At 34.7% G+C, this 27,316-nt stretch overlaps 4 protein-coding genes across 13 annotated transcripts; 2 read left to right on the forward strand and 2 right to left on the reverse strand.

The window, feature by feature from the left end:
* The first annotated feature begins 286 nt into the window (after positions 1 to 286).
* On the forward strand, positions 287 to 6,687 carry LOC127249454 (sodium/hydrogen exchanger 4). 3 transcript variants are annotated; one of them, XM_051272230.1, is made up of 15 exons: positions 288 to 593; positions 721 to 839; positions 977 to 1,074; positions 1,194 to 1,253; positions 1,365 to 1,411; positions 1,509 to 1,703; positions 2,322 to 2,368; positions 2,496 to 2,562; positions 3,012 to 3,112; positions 3,325 to 3,426; positions 4,012 to 4,156; positions 4,477 to 4,539; positions 4,638 to 4,721; positions 4,789 to 5,078; positions 6,571 to 6,687. In XM_051272230.1, the coding sequence occupies exons 1-14, from the start codon at positions 435 to 437 to the stop codon at positions 5,065 to 5,067; spliced, it is 1,566 nt and encodes a 521-aa protein (XP_051128187.1). In that variant the 5' UTR covers positions 288 to 434; the 3' UTR covers positions 5,068 to 5,078; positions 6,571 to 6,687. The 3 variants fall into 3 exon arrangements, with proteins under 3 accessions (XP_051128188.1, XP_051128187.1, XP_051128186.1); XM_051272231.1 differs by lacking the exon at positions 6,571 to 6,687 and having other exon boundaries at positions 287 to 593; positions 2,352 to 2,368; XM_051272229.1 differs by lacking the exon at positions 6,571 to 6,687 and having other exon boundaries at positions 289 to 593; positions 4,789 to 5,239.
* A 541-nt stretch (positions 6,688 to 7,228) lies between these two features.
* On the forward strand, positions 7,229 to 17,639 carry LOC127249453 (protein ENHANCED DOWNY MILDEW 2). Of its 5 annotated transcripts, none has more exons than XM_051272225.1 (20): positions 7,229 to 7,386; positions 7,514 to 7,588; positions 7,755 to 8,204; positions 8,284 to 8,380; positions 8,615 to 8,665; positions 8,789 to 8,943; positions 9,953 to 10,049; positions 10,133 to 10,237; positions 10,469 to 10,716; positions 10,799 to 10,894; positions 10,977 to 11,477; positions 11,614 to 11,758; positions 11,824 to 11,925; positions 12,671 to 12,763; positions 13,821 to 13,862; positions 14,910 to 15,020; positions 15,640 to 15,711; positions 15,797 to 15,915; positions 16,000 to 16,063; positions 16,169 to 17,639. In XM_051272225.1, the coding sequence occupies exons 3-20, from the start codon at positions 7,792 to 7,794 to the stop codon at positions 17,432 to 17,434; spliced, it is 3,777 nt and encodes a 1,258-aa protein (XP_051128182.1). In that variant the 5' UTR covers positions 7,229 to 7,386; positions 7,514 to 7,588; positions 7,755 to 7,791; the 3' UTR covers positions 17,435 to 17,639. The 5 variants fall into 5 exon arrangements, with proteins under 5 accessions (XP_051128182.1, XP_051128185.1, XP_051128181.1 ...); XM_051272228.1 differs by having other exon boundaries at positions 7,773 to 8,204; XM_051272224.1 differs by having other exon boundaries at positions 7,229 to 7,588.
* Positions 17,640 to 20,406: 2,767 nt separating this feature from the next.
* LOC127249825 (NEDD8-specific protease 1-like) lies at positions 20,407 to 21,138 on the reverse strand. The gene is made up of 2 exons (XM_051272840.1): positions 20,964 to 21,138; positions 20,407 to 20,855 (listed from the first exon to the last, which is right to left on the reverse strand). Exons 1-2 carry the CDS (start codon positions 21,076 to 21,078, stop codon positions 20,710 to 20,712), a joined length of 261 nt encoding a protein of 86 aa, XP_051128797.1. The 5' UTR covers positions 21,079 to 21,138; the 3' UTR covers positions 20,407 to 20,709.
* Positions 21,139 to 24,137: 2,999 nt separating this feature from the next.
* Positions 24,138 to 27,244, reverse strand: LOC127249895 (syntaxin-52-like). Of its 4 annotated transcripts, none has more exons than XM_051272950.1 (6): positions 27,087 to 27,244; positions 26,315 to 26,549; positions 25,293 to 25,498; positions 25,102 to 25,202; positions 24,968 to 25,012; positions 24,138 to 24,492 (listed from the first exon to the last, which is right to left on the reverse strand). In XM_051272950.1, exons 2-6 carry the CDS (start codon positions 26,530 to 26,532, stop codon positions 24,361 to 24,363), a joined length of 702 nt encoding a protein of 233 aa, XP_051128907.1. In that variant the 5' UTR covers positions 26,533 to 26,549; positions 27,087 to 27,244; the 3' UTR covers positions 24,138 to 24,360. The 4 variants fall into 4 exon arrangements, with proteins under 4 accessions (XP_051128907.1, XP_051128906.1, XP_051128909.1 ...); XM_051272949.1 differs by having other exon boundaries at positions 27,066 to 27,232; XM_051272952.1 differs by having other exon boundaries at positions 27,016 to 27,231.
* Between the last annotated feature and the right edge of the window lie 72 nt (positions 27,245 to 27,316).

Here is a 27,316-nt window from a genome sequence, read left to right on the forward strand (position 1 = left end):
TTTTAGGATATAATCAGGCTTCATATCCCAACCGAAAATAAAATGATAGACGCTGTAAGTAGTCCGGAGGGAGTATGATATACCATCCTTTTTATATCAATGGGCCGATTCAAAGCCCAAATTGCACAAAATATGGGCCTTAAAGTAGCCGGGCCCGGTCTGGGCCGACCAACATTCGGAATACAAGTTATTTGCAGACTTGGAAACGTACTTGACTTTCGAGGATGACGATGGAGGTCGATAGTCAGTTGTCCTGTAGTGAAGCAGAAGCAGCAGCATTTGCAGCGGAGGACACGTATCAGCATGAGTTGCGGCTGCGCGCCAAGTGGCTTATGCGAATCGCTAGTCATACTGCTGATATCCTTCGTAGTACTTAGCATAATTCCAATGTTTCCGCACTGTGCTCAGTCTGATTGTTCGGGGAATGAATATCGATGGACAGTGTGTTCGAATTTGCGCGGAACGTAGGAGAGGCTCACGAGCAGGTGGTTTCCATAACGTTGTTTGTGGCGATTCTCTGCTTCTGTTTGGTGATCGGACACTTGCTCGAGGAAAATCGATGGGTTAACGAATCAATTACGGCGCTTATAATCGTAATACGCACATAGAAATTTTTATTCTGATCCTCGTCTGTTCTGTGCATGCCTTTTATTTTCGTTTTGTTTGGTTGTTGATGACTATTTCTGAGGATAGGAATAAATTCATATTGTTGTTAATCAGGGATGTGTTTGCGGAACTGTAATACTCTTTATAAGGAAGGGGAAGAGTTCGCACATATTGAGATTCGACGAAGATATCTTCTTCATTTATCTACTGCCGCCAATCATTTTTAATGCTGGGTGAGTTTCTTCTCCCTGCTGAAGATTACTGTAGCTCTGTTTTATACTCAATAGTGATTTAACTTCAAACTGGCAGTGGCATTTGTTTTTCTTACTCTTTGGGATTAAACTGTACGTTGCATCCAATCTTGTGACAGATTCCAGGTCAAGAAGAAACAATTCTTCCATAACTTCTTGACCATTGTGTTGTTTGGAGTAATTGGAGTTTTTATATCGACTTATGTGATTACGACAGGTACTTTACAATGCATGCTCATATATCACTGACTTGAATATATATATATATTATATATATGATACGTTTAGGGTGTGGTCATTTATCTGACATTTTTCCCCATCTTACTGTTGCTATAGGCAGTTCGTTGATGTTCCCCATTTTCAGTTTTAATGGCTTGACTCCTCGCGATTTTCTTGGTTCGTCTGATGAAGGCTTGATGTGATTTTTAGTGATTGTTAATTATAAATATCTTAACTAATCTTGAGTCCTAATGTTTGTGGGTTTTCCTTCCTTTTTATTTGGACAAGCTATTGGGGCCATATTTTCATCAACAGACACAGTCTGCACTCTGCAGGTGAGCGAATGCTATTAAGCTTTGATTTGGTTCTAGATTTTCTCAGATAGCATAAGGTATTCTGTGCTCCATAAATGGCATACGAATTATCATGCAGGTTCTGCATCAAGAGGAAACTCCCTTGCTATACAGCTTAGTTTTTGGGGAAGGGGTGGTAAATGATGCCACATCAGTCGTTCTGTTCAATGCAGTTCAAAAGTTGGATGTCAATAGAATAAAAGGATGGACAGCAGTCAAAGTTATTGGTGATTTCCTATATTTGTTCTCCACGAGCACTGCTTTAGGTGTTGGGGTGAGTTTGACTTATGCAATTGTGTAAAACTTCATGCTACTGCTCTTTATTTGTTCGGAAGAGTTCTCTTCAGTTCTTTCTTCAAAATTCATGCTACTCTCTTTTGACTGATGATCCCTTTTTAAGTAAAAAAGTATTGTGTTATGCTGCAATAGGATGGAGGATTCACTTAAAGGTTATAGATGTGGTCTTTGATCAACTCCCAACAGTATCAAAACTTTTAATATGTCCAATGGGTTTGTTATTATAATTTCAGACTTGTGTTCACTGATATAAAATGTTCATTATGTTGGTTTGTTATAATTTATACGGAAACTGAAAGGTGCTAACTCATATTTGTCAATCTTGCCATAAATGTTCTCTAGTTTAGTTAAAATTATAAATTTGGTTAAAAGAATATTGACTAAAAACTGTCCAGGGAGGTTATTGACTCAAAGATCTAATATTTAGGCACAAACCCCTGAAACTGTTGAGATGTAACTAAGAAAGTCTACTTAGTTTGTAGCTGGAAGTTTGAGTGATAAAAAGCATTTGTTTCTCGTGATTAACACAGTAACTATTGTGATTCAAAGTGTACCTTTGATGCACAAAACAAGAGCTCTATGCTTTGCTTTTCAGGCTGGGCTTCTAACTGCATTTGTTCTCAAGGGCTTGTACTTTGGCAGGTAAAATTGTTTTCCCCTATGTTTTCAATTACCAAACCTAGAGGGAAAAAACTTAATATGTCGGGGAGGGTGGATTGGTGCCCCTAATTAAGAGATCTCTATGGCCCGGAATTATTTATGTCAGCAGACATTCAAGCGTTCGTGAGATTGCTCTAATGGTTCTTATGGCTTATCTTTCCTACATGCTGGCTGAGGTAATAGGAAGTGAGAATAATACACGGCTTACCTTGCTCTTACCATCCACATTTATTATATGGTTCTTGCATTTTCTCCTATTTCTCAGACATCTATCCTTCTTTATTTATTTCCTTTTTACCTCTGCCTCCAGGCCTTTGATGCTTCATCACAAGATATTGTATTGTCATGTTCCCATATTTTCCCATTTCTCTGCTTTTCGGAACTTTTTACCGTTCAAATTTGATCATGTGGCTGCTCGTTATATCTTTCTGCCATCAAAATCTTCTTAAATTTTTCCTCCAAATTACATGACAGGTTTTGAGTGATGCATATTTCAACCGTTATTTTCTTTGAACTGCATTCTCTTACCGTATCTTTTTTATTTGTTCACATCCAATTCTTTGATGTATCTTGTGAAATTATGAAGTCTTCTGAAGTTTTAAGCGAGGTTATGTGTTTTTTACAGCTGTTCGAACTAAGCGGGATTCTTACAGTCTTCTTTTCTGGTATTTTCATGTCACATTATGCTTGGCACAATGTGACTGACAGTTCAAGAATCACCACCCGGTATGCGTAATGTTTCTAAATTTCTGCAATGGCTTGGGAAGGGTGTTTCCTGCCCTAGTCAGCCTCCATTCATTTTACACCCTTTGGTCACACTAAAGACTTATCTCATTCAAATAGAAAACTTATAAGCTACATGAAGCTGTATAGCATAATCAATTAATCATCATCGGTAATCAGTACTTTTGGCTAACATGTTTTATCATTATTTTCAGGCATATATTTGCAATGATGTCCTTCATTGCAGAAACCTTTATATTTTTGTATGTGGGAATGGACGTCTTGGATATTGGAAAATGGAAAATGAGCAAGCTCAAGTAAGAACCATTCCTCTAAGAGAATTTATTTTTTTCACTGATGTTATTTATGGCATGAAAGTGATCGGTAGCATGATATTTCATGTTGTATGGTCTATTTACATTGGCTATACTTTCTACCTTCCTTTTTGATGCTTATATGTGTGGAAGTGTTCTATTTCATTTCAATCCATCTCAAGAAACCATTCAAGATCATAATCATTTTAAAATGCTGTATAGAAGTGATTTGTTAGTTTGCCACTTGCCCGTATCTATATTTATCTGGCTCCTTTTCGCCTTTGCCAACTGTGTTCAGGTGAGGATGCATGATGCATAAGATAAGTTTGAATGCATTCAATAGAAAGTGAGGTTGATAAGAGTAAATTAAGAAATGAGAATTAAAACATGATGGTAACTTGTGTCTTATGTAGTCAGTATGCGATGATGATGGTAATGGTGGTGGTGTCGGGTTTATCTTGCGAAATAAGAGTTTCACCTTCAGAAGTCCTGCAAATAGGAATTTAGGAAACCTTGTCTGATATGTTATGGACATTATTATCCCTATTAGATTCAAATTTCCCTTCAATGAAAATATTTTTATTGCAGTGCCTGGGACTCGATTGGTGTATACAGCAGTGTTATGTTCTTGATATTACTCGGACGTGCTGCTTTTGTATTTCCTCTCTCAGCCTTGTCAAATTGCATGAACCGAAGGACTTCAAGAAGGTCAAAAATAACATTTAAGCACCAGGTTAGCATACTTCCACAATTTAATTTTGAAGGAAAATGAATTTTGAGTCTCTTGAATTTCTGTTTCCAAACTAATGCTGAGACTAGCCAGAACACTCCTTTGGCTCAGCTTTCAAATCATAGCACAATTTGCAAAACTCGATAACGTACTTACATTAGGGCATCAGTTATAAGTTTCAGAACTTCGAAAGCACCAATTCTTAATTTCCAACTATACTCCTATCACTGCATCAAAATTCCTGTGTTATCTCTCTCCTCTTCCATTATATATTACATTCATGGCGCTTTCGGCTATTTACGCTAGCTGTATATTATGCAAAGGTTATAATCTGGTGGGCGGGGCTGATGAGAGGTGCAGTGTCCATCGCTTTGGCATTCAAACAGGTGACGCTTAGCCGAGTATCACTAGCTATCATTCAACGATTATTTTTTTCTGCACCACCTTATCTACACTAATCTTTGTTTCTTGTTTACATCAACAGTTCACTAGTTACGGTGTGCCATTAGATCCGGTCAATGCTACAATGGTAACAGCAACAGTTATCGTCGTGCTATTCAGCACAATAGTAAGTCAGAAGCTTATAACTTTATTCGATCTCCCTTTTTTTCATACTCACCTGTATAGATATGCAGGTCTTCGGCTTTCTAACAAAGCCCCTGGTAAGATATCTCATCCCCCACTGTACTAGCAGCAACATCGACCGCGAAGCGAGCATTGCCAAGGAGAATATGACCCTTCCTCTGCTCTCCTTCTCGGAATCGGCTGAAACAAACCTTCTCCGAGCAAAAGATAGCCTGTCGATGCTAATGGAAAGACCCGTCTACACGATACATTCCTTTTGGCGCAGATTCGACGACGCCTACATGCGGCCGATCTTCGGAGGCCCCCAAAGTGACCAATCACCATCATGAGGAATGAAGTGGTAAGTACCAAAGTGATCGTTAGAACTCAAGTGTTTCATGCTGAAATATAATTTTCTGTCGACCAAAAATGGGGTTGTTCTTATGGTTCAAAAATGAGTTTATAAAGATTTTAACAACGATATAAAGCTATGGAAAGTGACATGGAGATATCGAATAGTCATTGTTGGGAAATTGCTTTCAAACTAATTATTAAAATGCTGTTGAATGGCTTATTGTCAAGATTGAACAAAAATATTATTTCATTTGAAATTTATTTGAAAATATAATATTATTCAAGTTTTTTAACTAATATTTTAATGTTATTTTTTTTCTAAAAAAATATTTTATTGAAAGCCTTAAAGATTGAACGACGTCACAAAAATAAAATTTATATATAGCGTGAGAATCTGTAGAAGTTATTTTTGGCGCTATAAATTTTCTATCGTCAGACTTAATATATTGTAAATTAGGTCGGATGAAATAAGTTATACTAATGTGTAGCAGGTAAATCTGAAGGTTTCGGGAATTGAATTTACAATTACTAATTTATTCTCACATCACTCGATCATTTTTTATTGGACTAGAAAATAAATATTTTATTATATAAAACAATAGCTTTACTTTGTGATTTTGTAGAATTTGATTTTATTATTCTTTTAAGTGATGTCTATAATTTTGTAGATTTTGATTTTATTATTTTCTAGTGAAACAGTGTAATAATTAGTATAAAATTTAGAGAAGACAGGAAGCCTACCATTTGTGGTGGATAATTTTTTTGAATTTTTATGAAAGGTTTTTTGTGTTGTATATTATTATTTTTAGAAATCTTAATTAAAAAATAAAATTGAAAAAACGAAGTGAGTGGGTATTAATTAAGATATATATTTTTTCTATTTCACTTTTTATGTTCGAAATGTTCGATTCACTTAGAATGTTTGATTTATTACGGTAAAATATATCTAATAAATAATTAAAAATATGTTAGTAAAAATAATTATTTTTATAATTAAATTAATTATAAATTAAAATTAAAATAATTAAATACGATAATTATAAATAATTAAAATTAAGAAGAAAATAACAAAGTGGAACGAAAATAAAAATAATGAAACGAAAAATGTAAAATATAAGAAATATTATTTTGTTCGAACATATACTCCGAATTCGTTCATGCAAATAATAAAATGGCAATTTATAGGTATATGTTTCATATTTTGACTATGCTAAAATATAGATTACAATTATAACACAAAAAAAAAAAAAAAAAAAAAAAACTGCAAATAATAGATTAATGTTTTGAATTTATAATTTATGCTTTAATTATATATTTATGTTTTTTTTTTAAAAAAATCAACATAATTAATACTTCATTTTTTTCTTTTTTTTTTAGGAACATCAATTCTGATTCATTATAGTATAAGAAAAATTTGATGTAATACATATATATATTGATTGATGATCTATATATTAAATATGTCACCACTTTTTTTTCCTGTTTTTTTTGACTTGCAGTCCGTATTCGAATGATATCACCACTATTGCTATAACGATAAATCAATTCTTATTCATTTTTTTTAAGGAAGGATCCGGGGATTGTAATCTACGAAGATCTCTATTTAACTCATATTAGAATTTTGTGTTTACTATTAATTTCAATTGTTTGATTATAAGCTAATTTGATAGATTAGGTTCGGACACAAATTTTAAAAATAGTTGATTAAAATAATTATTTTTAAAATGAAAATAAAAAAAAAACATATTTTTATTAAAAATAATATATATAAATAAAGTAAATTAAAACATTGTTACTATTTAAGAAAAAATTGTCTTATTTTCTTATTTAGTAACGGTGGTGATAAAATTATTTTTATTTTTCAAATTATCCTTATTTTTATTTTTATTTTTAATTATTATTTTAATATATTTTTTAAAATTATTAAAAAATAAAAGTATTTTAGTATTTTATTTTTTATTTTATATAGTATATTTTTTTTTTCTAAGGGACGGAGGAAGCATAATATACAAAAAAAAAAAAAAAAAAAAAAAAAAAACAAACAAATAATATATTTAAAAAATAATTCTATATTTTTTATTAAAAAATACAGAAAAAATTGTAAATTTAAAAAATTAAACCAAACACATTTTAAACTAATTCCAATATGACCGAAAGGCGGTGAAGAAGTCCTGACGACGACGCTTCGAAAGTATGGTGCATCACTGAATCTTTACCCAGATTCCAGCGTAGTACCAAGAGCTCCATGCTCCTTATTATATAAACGTGCGGGCGCCCAAAGCCATTTTATCCCTCTTGTGCGAATTTGGGTGCAGGTGCCAACCTCAGAAACCTAGGGTTTATCATTTATTCTTGAGTACCTCTGTTTCTTAGAATTCATCCGTAATCCTTTTACCTACTGTTCAGCGAATAAGTTAATTTAACAATGTTTGCTGCAATTAGGAATATACCGAGTTTGAATCACGGGTACGAGGGTTCTTGATATATCAGTGGGTTTCGTAGTTGCGGAAACGAGGGGTAAGTTCCCACCCTGAACCCTATAGATTAAGGCAGTTAAGGGTATAGATAATGGTTTTCTATTCGTGAATCGTCTCACTCTTGCTGCAAAGTTGGTTAATTTATAATGGAATACCCCGTGTTTGACGCCATGGATATTCAATCTTGTTAATTTTGAATGGTTCAGGGTTTTGGTATTGACCAGGGAATCTGAGGAAGAAGACATGGCTTCTTCAGATGATGAAGGTGAAATGGTACCAAAAAATGTGTCAGAGTATGAATTTCTATCCGACAATGGAGCGGCAGTTTCATTCTCCAGATTACCAATTGATTGGGATGGAAGTGGGGTTCAAAATGAAAAGAAGCGACGAACATTTTTTTTGTCTGGGAAAACTGATAATGGTCTTCTTAAAATATACAAAGAGGTTGTTGCTTGGAAGTTTGAGCTTTCACATGGAAGGCCGGAGATATCTGTGTTATCCACAGAGGGCCACTGGATCAAGCTTCTGAAACCAAGGAATGCTTTTCAAGACATAATAAGAACAATTCGGATCACTCTACATTTCTTATACTTTGCAAGACGGAATCCCCAGCAATCAGAAAAGGTTTTGTGGGATTATCTTAACAAGACTTTTAGGTATTATTACCGTTAGAGGCTGTCTATGCTTAAATATCTTTGTTTTATTATTGTTATTTCTAACTTTGAATGTTTGTAGCATGTTCGAGAGAAGGCCTTGTGAGGATGATCTTGCAGATAACATGCATTTAATTAATGAAGCTGTTAAGAGGGATGAAGCATTGGCTAACTCAAAGGTTTGTAGTTTATAGCATTCCCTTTGGAGGGTATTAACACAACAAGAGGTTTAAGGTTCCTAGTGCGATAATTTAGATTGCTTGTAGTATCCTACTTCATCTTCTTCATTACGATATGTAATTGAGGAGTTGAAAGAGAATGCAGGGGACTTTGTAAATACCATTGTTTAATATGTAGAACTAATCACTATATTGCTTTTTCTTTGCATTAACTCTATCTTCCTTTTTGAACAGCTTTTGAGTGCTTTTCTAAATCAACCAAGGAAGCGGAAAATTATTAGCGAGGTTATTCTCTATCTCTCCCCCTCTCTGATGTATGGTATTGTAGAATCCAGTTGCAGAAAATGTGCTTAATGAGCCTGCAATCCTCACTGAAAATAGTATTAAGTTTTAATGTTTTGGTATCAGGATATAAACCCCCCTTTTATAGTTGATGATGCCAATGGGGACGAAGGTTTCGAGGAATATCTCAAGCTCAATGGAAGTGATGATGATGGATCTGATGATGATGATTGTTTTGACTCTGTTTGTGCAATATGTGATAATGGCGGTCATATATACTTGTAAGTTTATCTTGATACCTATGCATCTACACATTCTATTTTATTTTATTATTTTTTTCACTTCGTACGATATGCCTCTTAAAAATTACAGGTTTAATTCCTAGGTGTGCTGTTCCCAACATAGTCACTTTAGAATTTAACTGTTTGAGGAATAAATGATAGGTGATACCAAATACATGAATAAAAAAGATTCCATTCCCTTAATCCCTTTGGGTGTGATTACTTTCTAGAATGAAATTATAATCCTTAGGATTGTTTTAATGGACTATATAATCATGAAATTAATTAATGTTATGTTTACTTTGTCTATTAAATAAAAGATAAAATAGATTTTTGGCACAAATATACTTGGATAAATTAATTTCATCCATCTAGAAAGGATTAATTATCCTTCAATTTGGTATTAGTATTGGGCTTTACTCCGCTAAAGTAAATAAGTGATTCTACCCAACCTAATCACTCCAAGTAAACACACCCTTTATCTATAGCGTTGTTGAAATTTATCCCTCCCTTCAGCAACTAAGATTGCACACCCCTATCACACCACAAAGGCAAATGCCATGATTCAACCCAATAAATTACTACTTGCAACAAATATTGCTAAATTACCTTATGACACTGAAGATCCAGCAAAAGAGTTGCGAGGAAACTCTAAGGAAACAGAGGCAATCAAGAACAGCAAGAAAAATTGCTTTGGGGCCCACACATTGATACAACTAAATCTAGAACTGATTGTGATAAGATAAACTGTGCTGTCTCAATTAAGAATGGTCATGCTCAATAGTATTAATAATGTTGTATTTTCCGTTTTGTCTTTTTGGAGTTGTGGTTGGTGAGTATGAAAAGGTCTTCATTTACTTCTGCTGTTTAATAGAACAGTCAAATTACAGTATACAATGATTGTTTAATTTCCTAGCATGTGGTAACTGGTCTAGTGCTCATGCATCCATACAGCTTTTATGCTCCCATCTCTTATATTGTGTGTTGAAAACTTTTGATATGCTGTTAGATGTGAAGGCCCGTGCATGAGATCATTCCATGCAACAGTTGAAGATGGTGAGGAATCTAATTGTGAATCTTTGGGGTTTGATGCAGAAGAACTAGAAGTATGCTTTTTATCTCAGCTGTCTACTTTGCTGCTACAATGTAGGGTTAATTCCTCACTGTGGTTTTTATGATTTGATCTCAGGCAATGAGGAGCCTTCCCTATTTTTGTAAGAATTGCGAGTATAAGAAACACCAATGCTTTGCTTGTGGAGAACTGGGATCTTCTGATAAGTCTTCTGGTGCTGAGGTCTGTGATCCTTCTGAAAACATGGGCTCACATTGTTTTTCTGGGGGGATTTGAGAATTGACTTATTAATGTTTTACAGAACCTGTTTTGTAGTTGAACTACATTTGATCCATGATAATCTAGGCTGAAGTTACTGTTGGCTAACATTTTTCTTTTTCCAAAGTTGTACCATTATGGGTACCTTGTGGCTTGTACATTCTGTGCTACATCTCATTTGGTCTACGATATTAGGTCTTCTGTTGTGCTAATGGAGCATGTGGGTACTTCTATCATCCTTCCTGTGTAGCAAATCTTCTCCATCCTGATGACAGAGCCGCAGCAGCAGAACACCTGAAAAAGATTGCTGCTGGGGAAACATTTGCCTGTCCTGCACACAAGTGTCATGTATGCAAGGAGTTGGAGGTGAGGTCAAATCATGACTTGCAATTTGCTGTTTGTCGGCGTTGTCCCCGAGCATACCATAGAAAATGTTTGCCAAGGTTCTTTGAATTCTTTCTTTCTCGTTTTTATTCCGTGTTTTGAAGACATCTTCATAACTTAAAAGTGTTGGATATATGGCAGGGAAATTGCATTTGAAGAGGATGTAGATGAGGAAGGAGAAATTTTACAAAGAGCATGGGATGGACTAATTCCTAATCGTATATTAATCTATTGCCCGTGAGTCCCTCAATTCTAGTTTGATCTATTTTTATCAGAGTTCCCACGTCTCTTCTTTTGCCTGATTTCTTTTTGTTGTCAGAAATCATGAAATTGATCCAGAAATTGCCACACCTGTTAGAGACCATATAAAATTTCCAGGACCAAAGAATGATCAAAAGAAAAGTTTATCATTACAATCTAGAAAACGGCAGGATCTGATAAAGGGAAGAGTTTTCACTTCTGATGATAATGCTGGCAAGAGAATCCCAGAAAAATCAGCTGTCAACTTGTCTTCCAGTTCAAAGCAAGGCGATTTCTCCAGGAAAATAATAAAGAAGTTGCATGAGCTGGAACCCTCAAAGAAGGTCAAAGCAACTACCAACAGGAATTCTGTTGGTAAGTCCAAAGAAACAGCAGATCATTTGGGGAAACCATGTTTAGGTGATAGGTTATATGCAGCATTTTTTGATATGGATTCTGAACCTGAAAAATCGAGCACTGAAGAAACCAGTCGTGATGACCAGCAGAGAACTCAGACTGTCAAACCTAATGCACTGAGGGTAAATACTTCTGTGACTCTAGATGCTGATTCGCAGAAAAGGTGATCGCTTTTCCTAGTTTCTGGCTAATCTCTTTCTGCACATTTGTATGATGCTACAATTCATCAGTTTTCCTAGAGCAAATTCATTGTGGCCTTTTTTGTATATCTTAATTTTTTTATGTTTCTTTTAATTCAGGATATTGGCTTTGATGAAAGATGCTTCATCCTCAATAACCTTAGAACAAGTTAAAGAAAAGCACAAACCACCATCCACACATTCCCAATATTCAAGATTTTATGCAGACAATATTACGATGGGGAAGGTGGAGGGTACCATTCAGGTATGTATTTTTTTTAGGTTGAAGGTGATTTTACTTTAATGGAATTGATACTGATTCAACTGCAGGCAGTGCGAACGGCATTGAAAAAATTGGATGAGGGTGGTAATGTTGAGGATGCTAAAGCAGTCTGTGGCAAAGATCTCCTTGGCCAACTGATGAAATGGAAGGCTAGTATTGGCATTTTAAATTTCTCTCTTTGGTTTCATTCATAATCACTGAATAATTTCTGTTTTACTTATAATATATAAAATAAAGAACTTATAATCATATTCCCTTTGTAATAAGATAAAATACATTTACAAGTTCCAATGCTGTTTTGGGTTGACATAAAATAAAGAACTCCCATAAAAAAGGATGAGCATTACCTCCAATATCTTGTAAGACGTTAAAAGACTGATCATGTAGTTAAACAATATGTTGATTCTGGACAACCCACTATGGTAACTTGTGTTTTAAACACATCCTCAATAAATATCTTCCAATAACTTCACATGTGTTTTGAACACTTCCTCAGTTAAACCTACTTGGTTGTGGATGAAGGGAGTATAACTTCAATACATATCTTTTCAGCAGGAACTACTTGGTTGTTTTATGAGGAAGCAATAGTTTATTAGAATATTAATAGATATCCATTTTTATGAGGAGGTTTTAGTTCTTAGTTTGATCTATCGTTTATTTGTGTGAGCATAATTTCATTTTGTGCCAGTGCAGGTATTCTCCTCTCCTGTATACTGTAACTTTATGGGGTGTATGGTGTTGGCTCTGCGCCAAAACCATCACTAAATGTTTTTTGATGAAGCCAAAATTTTCTCATGGAAGCAAATGAAACATTTTGGCATTTTTTGAGTGCTTTATGGTTATTCTAATAATGTGATTAGTGTGGAAGTATTAATTAGGTATTTTATTATGCAGGAAAAGTTCAAGGTATATCTTGCACCGTTTCTGTATGGCATGCGCTATACATCTTTCGGTCGCCATTTCACCAAAATGGGTAAACTTAAAGAGGTTAGTTGATGTCTATTGCCGCTTACTATTTGTATTTAGAGGATCCATTGCCTATGCCAACTAGCAATTGTCAATAAATTCTGAGAACATTATTTTGTGGCTAATAAATTTTGAATACATATTTAGAAACTAAATATGTTAGGGGATATAGTGATATGCTCCTTAATTACTTTGTCCTTTGAAAATACATGATGTTATTGTTCTGTCTAATATTATTGTATCCTTTCTTATCTCTTTGACAAACATCTTGAGTCATTCCTTCCACATTTTCTTATTTGATTTAGTTATCAGTTAATTACAAAGGTACTTTGGTTTTTTTTTGAAAACCCTATTGCATGAGTTTTATATCCAGATTTGTCTTTTATCTACTGTTTAGAGATGTAATGCCTTTACTTGTGTTGTGTCTAGAATGATTCAATACAGTCTGATAGTTGAAAAAATTGGTAGAATTTATCTACTGTTTACAGATTGCAGAGTTTGGCAATGATGGTTATCGTAAATGACTAGAAATGGAATATTATGAAAATGAAATAGTTGACTTCTTTTGTGAAATGAGCTTTAACTATGCAATCTAGTTGCCTAAAACCTCCATAGATAACCTTTTTTTTTTTTAAATCAGCAATTTCATATTTTCTTATGTTAACCATCAAGACCCATATCCTTTTGTTGAATTGCTTTTGATGACCACACTACCGACAGATAAAAAGAGAATTTTGTATTCATAATTAATCTTTTCTTTTTTTGGTGTCCTTGACTTGTTTTCACTGTCTTCTACCCCCTCCATCTCATTACTTTTGCATGTTTTACTTTTGGTGCAGTTTTTTAGGTGGTGTCATTTTGATAGCTTTTTTACCATTTTGTCCTTTTTGTTTGAAATGGTTTTATAATTTGTATTTAGAAGGGTAAAAAGGAAAAAACTGTTTATTAATAAAGAAAAAGTGCAAACATTTTGGAACATTCCAAATTAGAGATGATAACGAATGGTTTGGGATGGAGGGAGTAATATTTAACATTGACACCTTCCTTTTCTTTATGGCTATGATGTCTTCTCCTGCAGATAGTTGATATACTCCACTGGTACATTCAAGATAATGACATGGTAATACTCCATTCCTCGTTTTAGTTTATTCTGATATGACTTTATATGTTCTCCACACCATTGTATCTTTTAATTACTGTTTGTTGTCAACATGATTTGAATTATTGTCCCTAATCCAGTTACATCTTCTTTAGTTATCCAACACTTTAGTATTGCATCAATTAATTAAGGGAATAGGAGTTTCCATATACCTATGACAAGTGGGTGGATTTTGGCTTGAAGTGATCCTATAAGCTAGATTATAATTTATTTTGTGCAGCGAGGGGCTAATTCTTCTATTAATGACTATTTCAAGTCCCTAGATACCCAATATTACAATGATACCTGGTGAAATCAGCAAATTGGGCTCTTTTGTTTGTCGGAAAATGGAGATTTGTCCTCTGCTATCAGTGGTCACAAAAAAGGACGCACAATTTTTAAATTTGTTGCAGTCATGACAAAACCCTATTATTGCTTTGAAATGTCACACTGAATCACAGGACATCAATATATGCCTAGTTTTGCATCTTGTTATTCATGTGGGGCACACTATGTATCAACAAATTCTCGGTTAAGATGCATATGTCAGTGGTTTTCTCTATCTTACAGTGTGGAGTTACTTGTACTAAATATATGTGGTTTGTCGGACATGATACATAATCACTCTACAAAGAAAATACATATTTTTCGTTTCTTTGCTATCGTCATTTCTGGCAAGTCCATGGTGATGAACATCTCAACAATTGGATGTGATACCTAAGCACTGGGGGAGATTCATTTTCTTTTTTCATACATCTTTGGATAAAAATGTAACTTTACACTATTTTTGGTTGATCTAAATGCTACCTCTACCCAGTCAGGAACTAGCTGATATATACAACTAGATTACAATTATGTATATACTTCTTATGAATAAATCACTGAAATCGCACATGATTAAAACGTAACACTGTTCTGTTGTGATTTTAATTGGCCATTACTGCATTTTTATTTTTCTTTTTTCTTTCAAGAATAATATGTAGTTTATTTTATTTCATTTGTCTAATATTTGTTGGTTTCTGTGAGCAGGTGGTTGATTTTTGTTGCGGATCAAATGATTTCAGCTGCCTTGTGAAGAAAAAGGTTGATCAGACGGGAAAAAAGTGTTCATTCAAAAATTATGATATCCTACAAGCAAAGGTGAACCTGTTGTCAGCATCATTCATTTACTTTTTTCATATGTACTATGTCATCATAAATTACAACCCATATGTATGTTATGGCAATAATCTGCTAATTGTTCTTTCATTAATCTACATATGGTATGTCTTACTATGATCTTATATCTTTTTTTTGAGTGGATTCTTGTAATGCCTTACCTGCCTTGGGACACTTTCTATTAGTAGATTTCCCCCCTTCTTTCAAGGCTTCATCAATGTTTTCATTTTAGGTTCATTTTTCCTCCTAGGATTTAATTGGCTATCAACAATTTGTTAATGTCACACGCTCAGTTCCCTTACAAACAAAGCAATACCTAGGGTTGGATGAATGATTACCTACATAGTGATTTAGGGTGAAGGGAGAATTGTTACGGTGATTGGTGCTCATGTATGAAGTGTATTATTTAGAATTTTACCAAATACATTTTACTTAGCTCCATGTTCACTTTGGGTATCAGTTGGGTGGATGTGTATGCCTATGGAAACAAAAGTCACATCCATGCTTCATGTTTTTAGGGTGATCAACGTCTTTGGCACATGAACTTTTGAATTGGTGGTTCTATATTATTCTGTTTTTGATCTGTTTGTATTTTGTTCAGAATGATTTTTGTTTTGAGCGTAGAGATTGGATGGGAGTAAGACCAAATGAGTTGCCAAATGGATCCCAGTTGGTCAGAATCTCTATTCTCTTCCTCACTTATTTTTTATACATTCGAACTAGTTAGTTACAATAATATATTTGCTTTCTTTTGGCAGATTATGGGGTTGAACCCGCCCTTTGGAGTTAATGCTGCCCTTGCCAATAAATTTGTCAATAAAGCTCTCGAGTTCAAACCCAAGCTTATAATCCTCATTGTTCCCCGGGAAACCCAGAGGTAATTTTCCTAACAGAGAACTAATGGGCACATATAATACACACAAGAGAATTAACTAACTTACATTTGGTTTCTACTTTTTAGATTAGACGAAAAAGAATCTCCTTATGATCTGATTTGGGAGGATGATCAGATGTTTGTTGGCAAGGTAAGTTGGTGCTTGTTGCAAGTTTCGTTGGTCTCTCATGTTATGCCGAGCATATTTCTTTCTCTGCTAGTCTGTAAATTAAGCTTTCTCATTGTTGTTTTGCAGTCCTTTTATCTACCTGGATCTGTTGATGTCAATGACAAACAAATTGAGGATTGGAATGTTAGTGCACCGGTACTTTATCTGTGGAGTCGGCCTGACTGGACACCCAAACACAAGGCTATTGCTAAACGGTATGGACATTTTCCCGGGGCAGAAAAGAAGCAGAGTCATAATGAAATTCAGGCCACAAATTCTTCTCAGGAATGTGAAAATCTCGACACACCCATGGGTGAAGATTTACATCTTGAGAAACCTGAAATGAATGAACAAACAGTCCAGCCTGATACCCACAGACAAAAAGACAAGGCAACTGTGATTCACTCCGAAGCTTCACCACATGCCAGCAATGGAGCTACAAGGGATAAGAGATTTGCGAATCGTGCTGAAGAAGGTTCCAAGTCTGGTGGCAAAAGAAAAAGGAGAAGAAGGTCAAATGATAATTTTCCTGAAGACAATTTCCGCGCAAGACGGTCTATGACCCAACACCTCTCACCAAAGGTGCCCCGTCTCGGCTCAGTTGAGACACGATCACCCAAAGTTGGTGACAAACCATCACAAGTGCATTCCTGGAGAGATGGGCGTCTGCCATCGGTTGATCAAAGGAACTTTTCTACATATCAGCAGCGTCGGCCCCAAAATGTATATGATGGAAATAAGGGAATGGACAGCATGCCAAGGCCGAGGATGTACAGCTTGAATGGCGACGAACCCTTTCCAACTCTAGCCAGTCGACACCCTTATGCCCCAAGCCCGATGCCAGACTATGATTTAAGGGCATCATTTGAGCACTCGTATGCCCCAAGTCCCAGGCCCGAGTATGGTTTAAGGGCATCAGCCGAACGTTGGATGGCACCTGAAGAGAGAGCTACCAATCTGCCGCCTCATCATAGACTGCCGTCACACATATCAGAGGAAATCGCCAAGTATGGCAGAGATCCGAATTCTTGGAATCAACAAGGAATCCGTCCACTTCCTCCTCCTCCATCCTACCCTGGACAGGGTTTTCTGCCCCCACAGGGACAAGTACGCCCAGCTTTCGACACTACCTATGGAGGGATGAATAGTAATACATCAGCAATGCAGCGCTATGCCTCGCGTCTAGGGTTGGAGGAGGTGAATCATCCGCCTATGGGTGCTAGACCGCCTGTGCTTGACCCGACTGGGATGCTTCACCCACACCCCCCACCTATGCAACATGGTGGTTTTCCTTCGGCTCCGGGCCCCCGGCCATATCCCCACCAAGGCTCATCAGGTTGGCTCAACGGTTAGGTGGTGTTCCGATGTGGCGGCTAAACTACTCTTTTATGGCTCATGTAAAATGGTGATTCTTGATTGACAGGGATGATCAGGTGCGTGTACAAAATTGGTTCCATTCAAACTTATATACCTGTGTTTTGAGGATCGACCATAAATGTTGTAGAATACATACGTCATTTCTTGATTTTTATTTTTTGGTTTGGGATGTCTCCTACTATTTCCCTAGTTTGGTAACTCTTCATAGTTGTTTCTATTTGAAATTGGAACATGAGATGATGGTGATGATGATGGCCATATCTATTACCCATCTCGCTTTGATTACCGACCATGTATCTATCTATCAGCCATTAATAGATCGATGCATGTACAAGAAGAGGAAAGAAAATAGTGCTTTCTTATTCTTTGATCAAACAACTATCCATCTCCCAAAATGGAATGAACTGGTGATGGGTTGTCATCAACTCAGGGTGAACCTGAACCTGAACCTGTCTCAATTGACTTCTTTAGATATTGAATTAAAATAACTTAAATATAACTAAACATTCGATCAACGATGTGACCCTTCAATCGAATTGACTCCCCTCGAAATTTCTTATTCTTGTAGCATCTCTTTTGGCTCTCTCACATCGACTCTTATCGCTAATTTAATCGTTCTCCAATTATATAGGTCGAAATAAATGAAATTTACCAATTTAGCCCTATTAGGAGGAGCAAAAAACCAACAAATAATAATGCCCCCACCATTTTATTAAAATGGACGCATGCATATGTAACACAGCTTAACGAAAGTCAATTTAAAATATATATATATATATATATATATACATACAATTTTTTGACCACAAACGATTCAGTTATTGAACCATCACATTTTTTAGATATATCAAAATTAATCGGCTGCAATTGCAATTACTGTATTGATATACAAAAATTAGCATAATAATATAAAACAAATTAATAGTTACATAATACAAAGATAACACATAAGTGACACATCTCATACAATACAAGACTGACTATCACATGATATAATATAATAACTACACGTAAATGAATGGTTCCATAAGGGATAACCTAATATTGTGGGAATATATTCTTGACCGTTAGGTCATTGGTTTGGACCTCGATGTAACTAATACTCTCTGTGTCCGTCTGACGGAGGGAGAGTAACTCATAAACATCAACATAAAATAAAATAAAATTTGTAAGCCACCATGGTATGAACCAATGACCTTGCGTCGTACCAATTTTTATGATATAATTATAAACTAGGTATGTAACCGTGACGGGAAATCTTTGGTGATGGATGCTGCAGGGTCGTCGTCATTGATAATCTTGCATGGAAAATGCCTTGTAGAAAATGATCATATGACCTTCTTGTCCGATCCTTTTTCTTATGAAGCCTTCTTCATCACGATTTGCGGATCTCTTGTAGCTCCCTTTCCGGCAACTGAATCACAGTTGCCTTGTCTTTCTGTCGGCCGGACTGTTTGCTCATGGCTTTAAGGTTTTTCTACGTATATGTGAAAACTTCATCCATGGCCATGGGTGTGGTGTGTCTGAGAATTGAGAATTTGTGGCATGGATATCATTATGGCTCTACTTCTTTTCTGTCCCAGGAGTTTGTGTTTTGAGTGATCCAGGTAAGAAAATAACATATATAAAGGAGAATTGACTTTCCCTTGTATTTTCTTATAAATATATATATATAACATAACAACTTTACTATCAACTCATACCTTAATTTGTGTTATTATTTTATTAATAAATATATATATATATATAAATATTAATATTAATTCCAATAAATTAGGGCTAGCCAGGCACTGCCTAGTTGATTAGAGTGTTGAGCCAAAAGAAATCCAAAATTCAAGCACAATTTTTTTGTATTAAATTTAGATCGAATTTTTGAACCGTACCTATATTTATCAACTCTAATTTCAACACCACATCACTCAAAGATCAATTCATATATAAATAAAGATGCAACAATGACATGAAAGATCCAATAAATTAAGAGTAGTGATATTATATATATATATATAAATATATATATAGAAGTAGAATCTCCCTTCTTGAGAGAACAAACAAAATAGAATCAAAGAAAATTCCACTGTAATCAGAAATAGTGAACAAGAAAGTCTAAAAAGATTCTTATGGATCAAAAAGAAGCAAGAATGCCAAATCAAGATGTTCTTGCGGGATAGATAGACGATCCAAACGATCAGAATAAAGAATAATCTAACCAATAATTACTTTGATTGATCCAATGGTGAACAAATTAGGAACTGGCCAAAACAAATTAAATCCGACTGTTCTTGCAGGCAGATTATGGGAAAGATTTCTCCCAAACAAAACCTTAATTCAATCAAGGATGGAAATGGGTAGAATGAAGAACAATACAGTTGAAAACCTTGTCCCGATCTCAAAATATTATATCAAAATACTATTTAAATAAAAACTGAATTCGACGTCCTATTTTAAATCAATTTCGAACTTCCATCAAACAAACCAAAGAATGTTTGGAAGTGTTCTTGACGATCCTATCAAATCTTGATAATATTCTTGGAGCATCTATCTCTTGTGGCTCTTTCACATCCACTCTTCAACACTAATTTAATCATTCTCCTCTTATATAAGTGAAATATAATTAAGTGAATTTACCAATTTAGACCTATTACGAATGCATGTGTAACACAACTTATCAAAATCAATTTAATATATATATATATATATATTTACAAATTCTCAACCACGATATAATTCATTTACTGAACAAATATACTGATATATTAATAGGTTTTATACTTATATTCTATGTCGAATTTTAAATATACGATCATTAATTTCAGTATATTTTCAATTAATAATTAAATCAATGCACTATTTATCTATCTTTATGTGCTGATTAAAACTAATTGTATTGTATGTATATATATATATATCACATCACAACACAACAAAACAGAAACAAAGTTTAATCGTTATAACAAAACAAGTCTATAAAGGCCTTCAATTCATAAGTAAATAATTAATAATCATATATCTCCGCAGATGAGATATTTTGCGATACAATACAATACAACATATACATATATATATATATATATGTATATTACAATCAAGAAGCCAACACCAAGGCCAAATAAGGCCATTTATTATTCAACAAACAAATGACAAGCATGATGAAAACAACAATGGAAGATGGATGGGATGGATGATCGAGGATGATAGGATGGAAAACCAGTCGATACCTAAGCTTTTGCTTCATACCAATATCCTTGCATTTAATTGTGATTTTTATTATTCACTTCATCGAATCGCTCGTCATTTTTATCATCCATCTTGTTGTCATCGTCACAGTGGTGGCAGTGGTGGTGGTGGTGGTGGTGGTAGTAATGGTGCCCCCCTCCATCGACATTCACATCTCCCTCTTCAAAAATTCATTAACCAAAATCCATTAATTCAATCCAACACACAAATAACAATCAAGAAAGTAGCAAATAAAATTAAAGTGGCAAAGAAGATAAATAATGCTGACTAGTTTCAGTTGCGACACCGGGCTCGCTACGAGCTGCAGAGACTGCCATATCAGAATAGAGGACGAGAACAATGGCGACGAGAAGGCCGAGGAAGACGAGACTCTTGGAAGCCATTGATGAAATCTCTAAGCTTTTTTTTTTTTTTTTTTTTTTTTAGTTTGTGGGATGGGATGGGAAGAAGAGCAAATTTAGGCAAGTATTTATAGGCAGATTTTGTGCACAAAAGAAGAAAAAAAAAATTGAATTAATGTACAAAGTCAAGGTTAAATTTATGTATAAAGAAAAATAAATAAATAGTATAAGATAAATAGGAGGAGGAAAGTGATTCAGGCAAGTTAACTATTTGTTTAGTCCTTATGTGTCTATTTCTTGCACTGCATTCAAAATCTTGATTCTGACATTGTATTCATCAACACTATACAAAACCTTCTCTATTTTATTACAGCTGCAACATGTTGGATCAATATTGTGATATGTAATTATGTATATATATATATATATCCAAACAACAATTTTTTTATATTATTTTTAAATTAAATTGTATCTTTAATGGTGACTGATTATCAATCTTCTACTCCAAAACTTTAATTTTGCAGGAAAGTTGGAGCGGCTTCGGGTAGAAGAAGATAATATGTTTTAGCAGGCTTAAACTCCATTCCTGATCGCCACGCTATGTTGGCAAATGATTGTATCCTAAGAGGGTGTCGTTGGTGATGGACCGGCTACATTGCAAATAATCTTCTTACTCTCTAAAAATATATTATTTTTTCTCAAAATTATTAAATCGGACTACAATGCACATATATAATATGAACACAAACACAAGCCAACTAGACAAGTGTCTTTTATTTGAATTTGGTTTTGGCATGAAGGATTTTGATTAATACCTATTAGATTTAATATTGTTATAATAAATAATCCTACATATTTTTTTTTAGGGATATTTAACTTTTTTTTATCATGCCATCATTACAATTTTTTTTGTTATTTTTTGTTTTTGAATAAAAATACATTATTAATTTTTTAAATATTACATTAAACTATCATTTAAATATATATACAAGTCACCAAGTTCACTATTATTTTGTTCTATGGATATATGAGTTAGATCATTGGAACCTCTCTTGCCTAAGTTTTTGCAAAGAAGTGTACCAAATCATTTCACGAGCAAGAGATATGGTGAAAGGCGATGTTAGGACATGTAGATATTTAGAGACGGATCTTATTGATGTTTGAGTTAAGCTTATACGGTGGAGTAGCGTCGTGAATTCAACCAAAGGTATTTTTTGAGTCACTCAACGTAAACCTTGAATAGCATCCTCAGCTAGTCATGAACAATATATTCTAGGACGTAAAAGAAAACCGGTAACTCTACCGCATTGAGTTTTTAAATTCCGGGTAAAGGCCTCAGCATTTTTTATGTTGTAAGATCAAATTATCTTATAACTATGGTTAACAAAAATAAATAAATATTTATACATAATTAATTTATTTAGCAATATATTGATATTATGCAAACAAAATACCATGAATCCCCGAAACCTCCAAGTTTTGCATGCCACACATGTTCGCCTAATGTAACTTGTCTTATCGGGCCTAGTTTCCAGACTACTAGGTTCGGCCGGAGTTTACCCAAAGTGCGCCTTCAGTAGCGGCTGCGGGCTCCCTTCGTTATAAAAAAAATAATAATAACAATAATAATGATTCCGTAAGGGATGGTCTGGTGGTGTAGGGGTGGATTCGTGACCGTGAGGTCATTAATTCAAACCGTCGACAATGCCTTCAGATCCCACTTACCACACATGGTTCGTCTAGTGTAACTTTACGTAGTGATTTTTCTTATCCAACACATCTCTCAATATAAATAAATATATATATATATATATTGCATTGTATTTAAAATCATCCCAAAAATATACTACAATATTAGTCTACTTGTAGCTCTATGTGTGTGTGTGTGTGGAACTATGACCATTTCTTGGTTTTTACTTGTTACTAATGTTTCTTATCAAAGTAGGCATGCTACTTTACAAGATTATATATACTGTGTGGGTTCAGACTTTTCTACGTTAGATAATTTTCAATATTTGTGTGTTTCCTACAAACAACTTAGGTACATCATATTATTTTATTAAATATAATCATTGATTTATTTTGAGTTATTAGAGCCCGTTGTCATCTTTAACCACTAATTACCATACTAAATTTCATGAATATCCCATTCTATATAAATGGGGCTAAAATAGTCCCGGAAAATATGGTTAAATTTAAATAAATAAATTATTTATTCACCAAAAGTATGATTACAGAAGCTAGATACAAATTTTAGTTAATACTAATATACTAATTTATTGTGCTATAATATTCTAGGAATGTTAGGGGTAAGTTGATGAGTCGAAATAAAATTTAAATAAATTGCATTCGTAAAAAGTGTAATTTTGATTGTATCATAATGTAAAGATTGAAATATATAAATTAAAAAATATATTTCTATAAATAAAAATTTATGAACAGACAAAAAGAATATGCTAGACGTAATAGCAGATTTATCGAACAACACATATAGAAAACAATTTAACATAAAAAATTAAAAATAAAAATTGACAATACATATAATTTATATACATGTATAAGTGATATATTTCAGTCAGCAAGAAAGCTGAGTAGATAAAATCACTGATGGCAAGGCAACCATAGATATGCATAGTCAAACTACATTGATATTATTGCACATCATCTTCAAAGAGTCAAAAACTTGAGAAACTCAGATTTGATCGATTCATCAAATTTCAATATAATACATTCGATATTCATTGCACGAAGATAAGCTGTCTTAATCATCTTAATATATCTAGGACATGTGTGCAATCTGCTACCGAGACTAGTAAACGCCAAACATATATAGACCTACTTCGTAAAAATGACATAAACATTAATATAAATGATGATTGGCGAATAATTTAACAAGTTAAGCCCTCATTTATGGAAAGAGATCCTAGCAATCCAACGTACCTGAGCAATGTCTGCTAAAGTGCAAGCTTGCAGCATCGAAGCTCTGTCGAGTAGTCTTGTAGATCTTTAGGCTCATACCTGGTGCATAAAGCAAGCACTATATATATATATATATATATATGTATATATTACTTCATCAACAAAAAAGTCATCAATATTCATAGCATGAAAAATATTATCAACTCAAATGTAATTGAAAGAGTTCCACATAAGGTTTACAGCAATCAAGTGGTATTGATGTACATACAAGGACCCGGGGAAACAGAAGAAAACGAAATCTCAAGGGATATTCCAACGCGTAAACTTCTTGTTCTTCCTCAAATATATCATATATATCAACACACAGACACGCATTGAAAAGTTTGAACTCCACCCTCGATAAAATTACAAATATTTGATCAGAACGTATATAACAGCAATCAACACAACAATCCCTATAACAGATAGCATCAAGCACAAGCAAGAGCAGCCACCCTTTGTCCGTTTATTCAGTATGCCAAGCCTCTTCTGCACTCTCTGTTGCCATCAGGTGGAAAACAAGTGAGAGAATGTAAGTCGAATTGTACAAAATCATTATCTGAAATTACACATCAACTAGGAAAATGGAAGTGATTAAGTAGTAATTCACGGTTGCCCTAGACACTACACCAAAGCAGCATCATATCGATTAATTTTGAAACAGTGAAATGCAAAATCTCACTCTTAAGTATCGTCATTACTGAATCTCTCTCAAAGTTAGGCCTGCCACATCAAGTCCGCTATAATTTTGATATAATTTCTTGACAGTAATTCACAAAATAGACAATTATTAACTTCCTAGCTACTGTAGCTGAGAGGTAGAGAAATATTTAAGGCCAATACTGAGGTATGATTATTCATATGCTATATGGTTCATGGAAATTCTTTGTAAAGATGGTATCAAAAGTTCAAAACAACATACACCATTGGAACAATAATCAGACAGGAGGCAATATACAAAAAGAACCGTTACCTGAAGTCTGGAATTGGTGACCTCAACATGTTCATCCAGATTATCCTATATATAAACCATGAACCTCATGAAGACACAGTCTTGCAAGTTCTAATTTAAGTAGGCACCAATTAAACCGAAACCGAGAAACTTACAATGAGCCTCGTATGGAGATCAAGCTCTTCATTCACTGCCAATGCAATATGTTTGGTGCTTACAACCGTCTCCTCCAGTTTCTCAAGGCCCTCATCTTGTTCTGCAATAACGTTCACACGTAAAGATCACTACCAGTACATTGCATCATAGATTATAGGGGAAGTATATACTTCAAGATTAAAAATGCTACCTTTCATGATTTGTCTCTGAAGACCAACAACTCCGTGGTTGTCAAGACCAGCTGCTCTGCTCATGGCATCTACAGGCTTTATTTCAGGCCCCAGTAGGCTGTCTCTATTTGCAAAGTTCGACATGTTTAGTGTGGATGCCATTTGGTTTACCTTTGACCTTAAATTGTTGGCCATGTCTCTTCGCCTGTTCATTTCTTTCTCACTCCTGCATAAAAGGAGGGTGAGAAAGCATGTAAAGCCAAATAACATTTAAAGATAAATACAGATTCTTGGAATAAATTCATATAGAACAAATGTGGATGACGCAAAAATGTGACAGAACATAATTTATAGGAGATAAAGAGCACCTTTAATGCAATGATTAAAATCAACTACTAAATCATAGGATAATTGTTAGAGAGTAATGCTTGATTATTATAAAACTAAAGAGGTAAGCAGCATACTAGTCCTAAGATCTGAATTAGGGATGGGGTTCATTAGCAGGCTTCTTATGATCATTCTTCAATCAGGTAACCTGTTAACATGATGCAAGTCACCAAGGGAAAAATGTCTTTCATTACATCATTGCCAGCAGAGGATGAAAAATATTAAAACACACTAGCTTTGAGTCCTTTATACAAGTTATAATCAGATTAGCTAATCTTTAATTTATTGTTAGAGCAATGTCTATCTCAATTTGATGTCTCCACCATTCCATGTCACACTTAGAAGTCACCTTTCTCATTCCCAACTTCATTTCTGCCGCATCTTTTCCTTGCCATTGAGCACCAACCACAAAAACAGGGCAGAAGAAACTCTGATGCTGCTATGATTACAATATCACCTCATGGCATGGGCTCATTGGAAGCTTTCAGCATATTATACACTTATAGGTTATATCCGTACAAATATTAATCACTGGATAGTGCTATGTGCAGACACCCTTCTTTTTATATCTATCTTACACACATACCTAGGGGAGAAAAGTTGAAACGTAGCCACCATTTCATATTTGTAAATAACTCACTGAAAATTAACTTACAGGGATTGGTTTCCAGGAACCTTGGACAAAAGAGACTGTAGGCTATCCAGTCTGGTTCCAAGTATGGTTATTTTCCTCCTAATGGCAGATGTGTGTCTCTGTGCTTCAGGGCCCGTCGAAGGCAATGAACTCCTTTCAGAAATCATGCTATTAATATCGTCGGCAAGTTTAACAGCTTCATTGTACTCCCTCACCCATGGATCTCCAGAAGCCGCCATTTCTACTATCTAATCACCTATATAAAGTTTAGTGTCCAAATTAAGGATAAATTCCCAGTCAGAAAAGGAAAAAAGAAAAATATATGCATTCCTAAGACTATCGAAACAAGTAAGCATGTCTATTGATCAGAAAAATAACAACCTAGGGACTAACGATTTCTAAAACCCTAAAAGAAAAAAGATGGAAACAAGTCGTTATAAACATCAGGACACGGCATGGAAATCAGAATTCAACAAACTTTGAAAGGAACTGCAACAAAATGAAAGATATAACACCACCACCGTATCGGATCTCGTGATACTAATTCAACCACAATAAGAAAAACTGCATCTAAAAAAGAGGAAATTGCGCATTTTCACCGGAATAAGACTCGAAACATTCAAAGCGTACAAACACCCAAGCAATCAATTATCATATCCGTTCCATAAGCATATAATCAAAAAACCCTAAAATCGCAGACCAATCAAGAAAGAATCATTCACCACTTAGATCAGGAAAAATGCAATCCAAATGAGGAATTGAACGAGCTTACGTCGGCAGCGTTGCGCCCTACCGATTGATTAAATTCGGGGTGAAGTTCCCAACCGGACGCTGCAGTCGGCGCCACCAACTATCGGCAAAGATTGCCCGGCCAAATCGTCCCGTTTGACCCACACATTCACGCCTACGAAACTTTACAGAGCGAATTAATAACAAAAGAAGTCTGGGAACGATTCTTGTTCGCTTTTATGGACGTACCATACGTCGTCGTATCGTACGTAGAGCTAATCCAATATCCTTGAA

The sequence above is a fragment of the Andrographis paniculata genome, unplaced genomic scaffold (genome assembly GCF_009805555.1).
Source record: "Andrographis paniculata isolate CXL003 unplaced genomic scaffold, ASM980555v1 Contig36END, whole genome shotgun sequence".
Lineage (NCBI taxonomy): Eukaryota > Viridiplantae > Streptophyta > Magnoliopsida > Lamiales > Acanthaceae > Andrographis > Andrographis paniculata.

What these genes read in the sequence shown, in the direction of transcription:
- LOC127249454 (XM_051272230.1), top strand. Translation starts at nt 435, where the DNA reads ATGGACAGTGTGTTCGAATTTGCGCGGAACGTAGGAGAGGCTCACGAG. An exon ending in ACACAGTCTGCACTCTGCAG is followed by an intron (nt 1,412 to 1,508) that starts GTGAGCGAATGC and finishes ATTATCATGCAG; the next exon opens with GTTCTGCATCAAGAGGAAAC. An exon ending in TCGCTTTGGCATTCAAACAG is followed by an intron (nt 4,540 to 4,637) that starts GTGACGCTTAGC and finishes TTACATCAACAG; the next exon opens with TTCACTAGTTACGGTGTGCC.
- LOC127249453 (XM_051272224.1), top strand. Translation starts at nt 7,792, where the DNA reads ATGGCTTCTTCAGATGATGAAGGTGAAATGGTACCAAAAAATGTGTCA. An exon ending in CATAGAAAATGTTTGCCAAG is followed by an intron (nt 10,717 to 10,798) that starts GTTCTTTGAATT and finishes GATATATGGCAG; the next exon opens with GGAAATTGCATTTGAAGAGG. An exon ending in AGGTGGAGGGTACCATTCAG is followed by an intron (nt 11,759 to 11,823) that starts GTATGTATTTTT and finishes ATTCAACTGCAG; the next exon opens with GCAGTGCGAACGGCATTGAA.
- LOC127249825 (XM_051272840.1), bottom strand. Translation starts at nt 21,078, where the DNA reads ATGGCTTCCAAGAGTCTCGTCTTCCTCGGCCTTCTCGTCGCCATTGTT. An exon ending in CGGTGTCGCAACTGAAACTA is followed by an intron (nt 20,856 to 20,963) that starts GTCAGCATTATT and finishes GAATTTTTGAAG; the next exon opens with AGGGAGATGTGAATGTCGAT.
- LOC127249895 (XM_051272950.1), bottom strand. Translation starts at nt 26,532, where the DNA reads ATGGCGGCTTCTGGAGATCCATGGGTGAGGGAGTACAATGAAGCTGTT. An exon ending in TCAGAGACAAATCATGAAAG is followed by an intron (nt 25,203 to 25,292) that starts GTAGCATTTTTA and finishes ACGTTATTGCAG; the next exon opens with AACAAGATGAGGGCCTTGAG. An exon ending in ATCTCCATACGAGGCTCATT is followed by an intron (nt 25,013 to 25,101) that starts GTAAGTTTCTCG and finishes GTTTATATATAG; the next exon opens with GATAATCTGGATGAACATGT.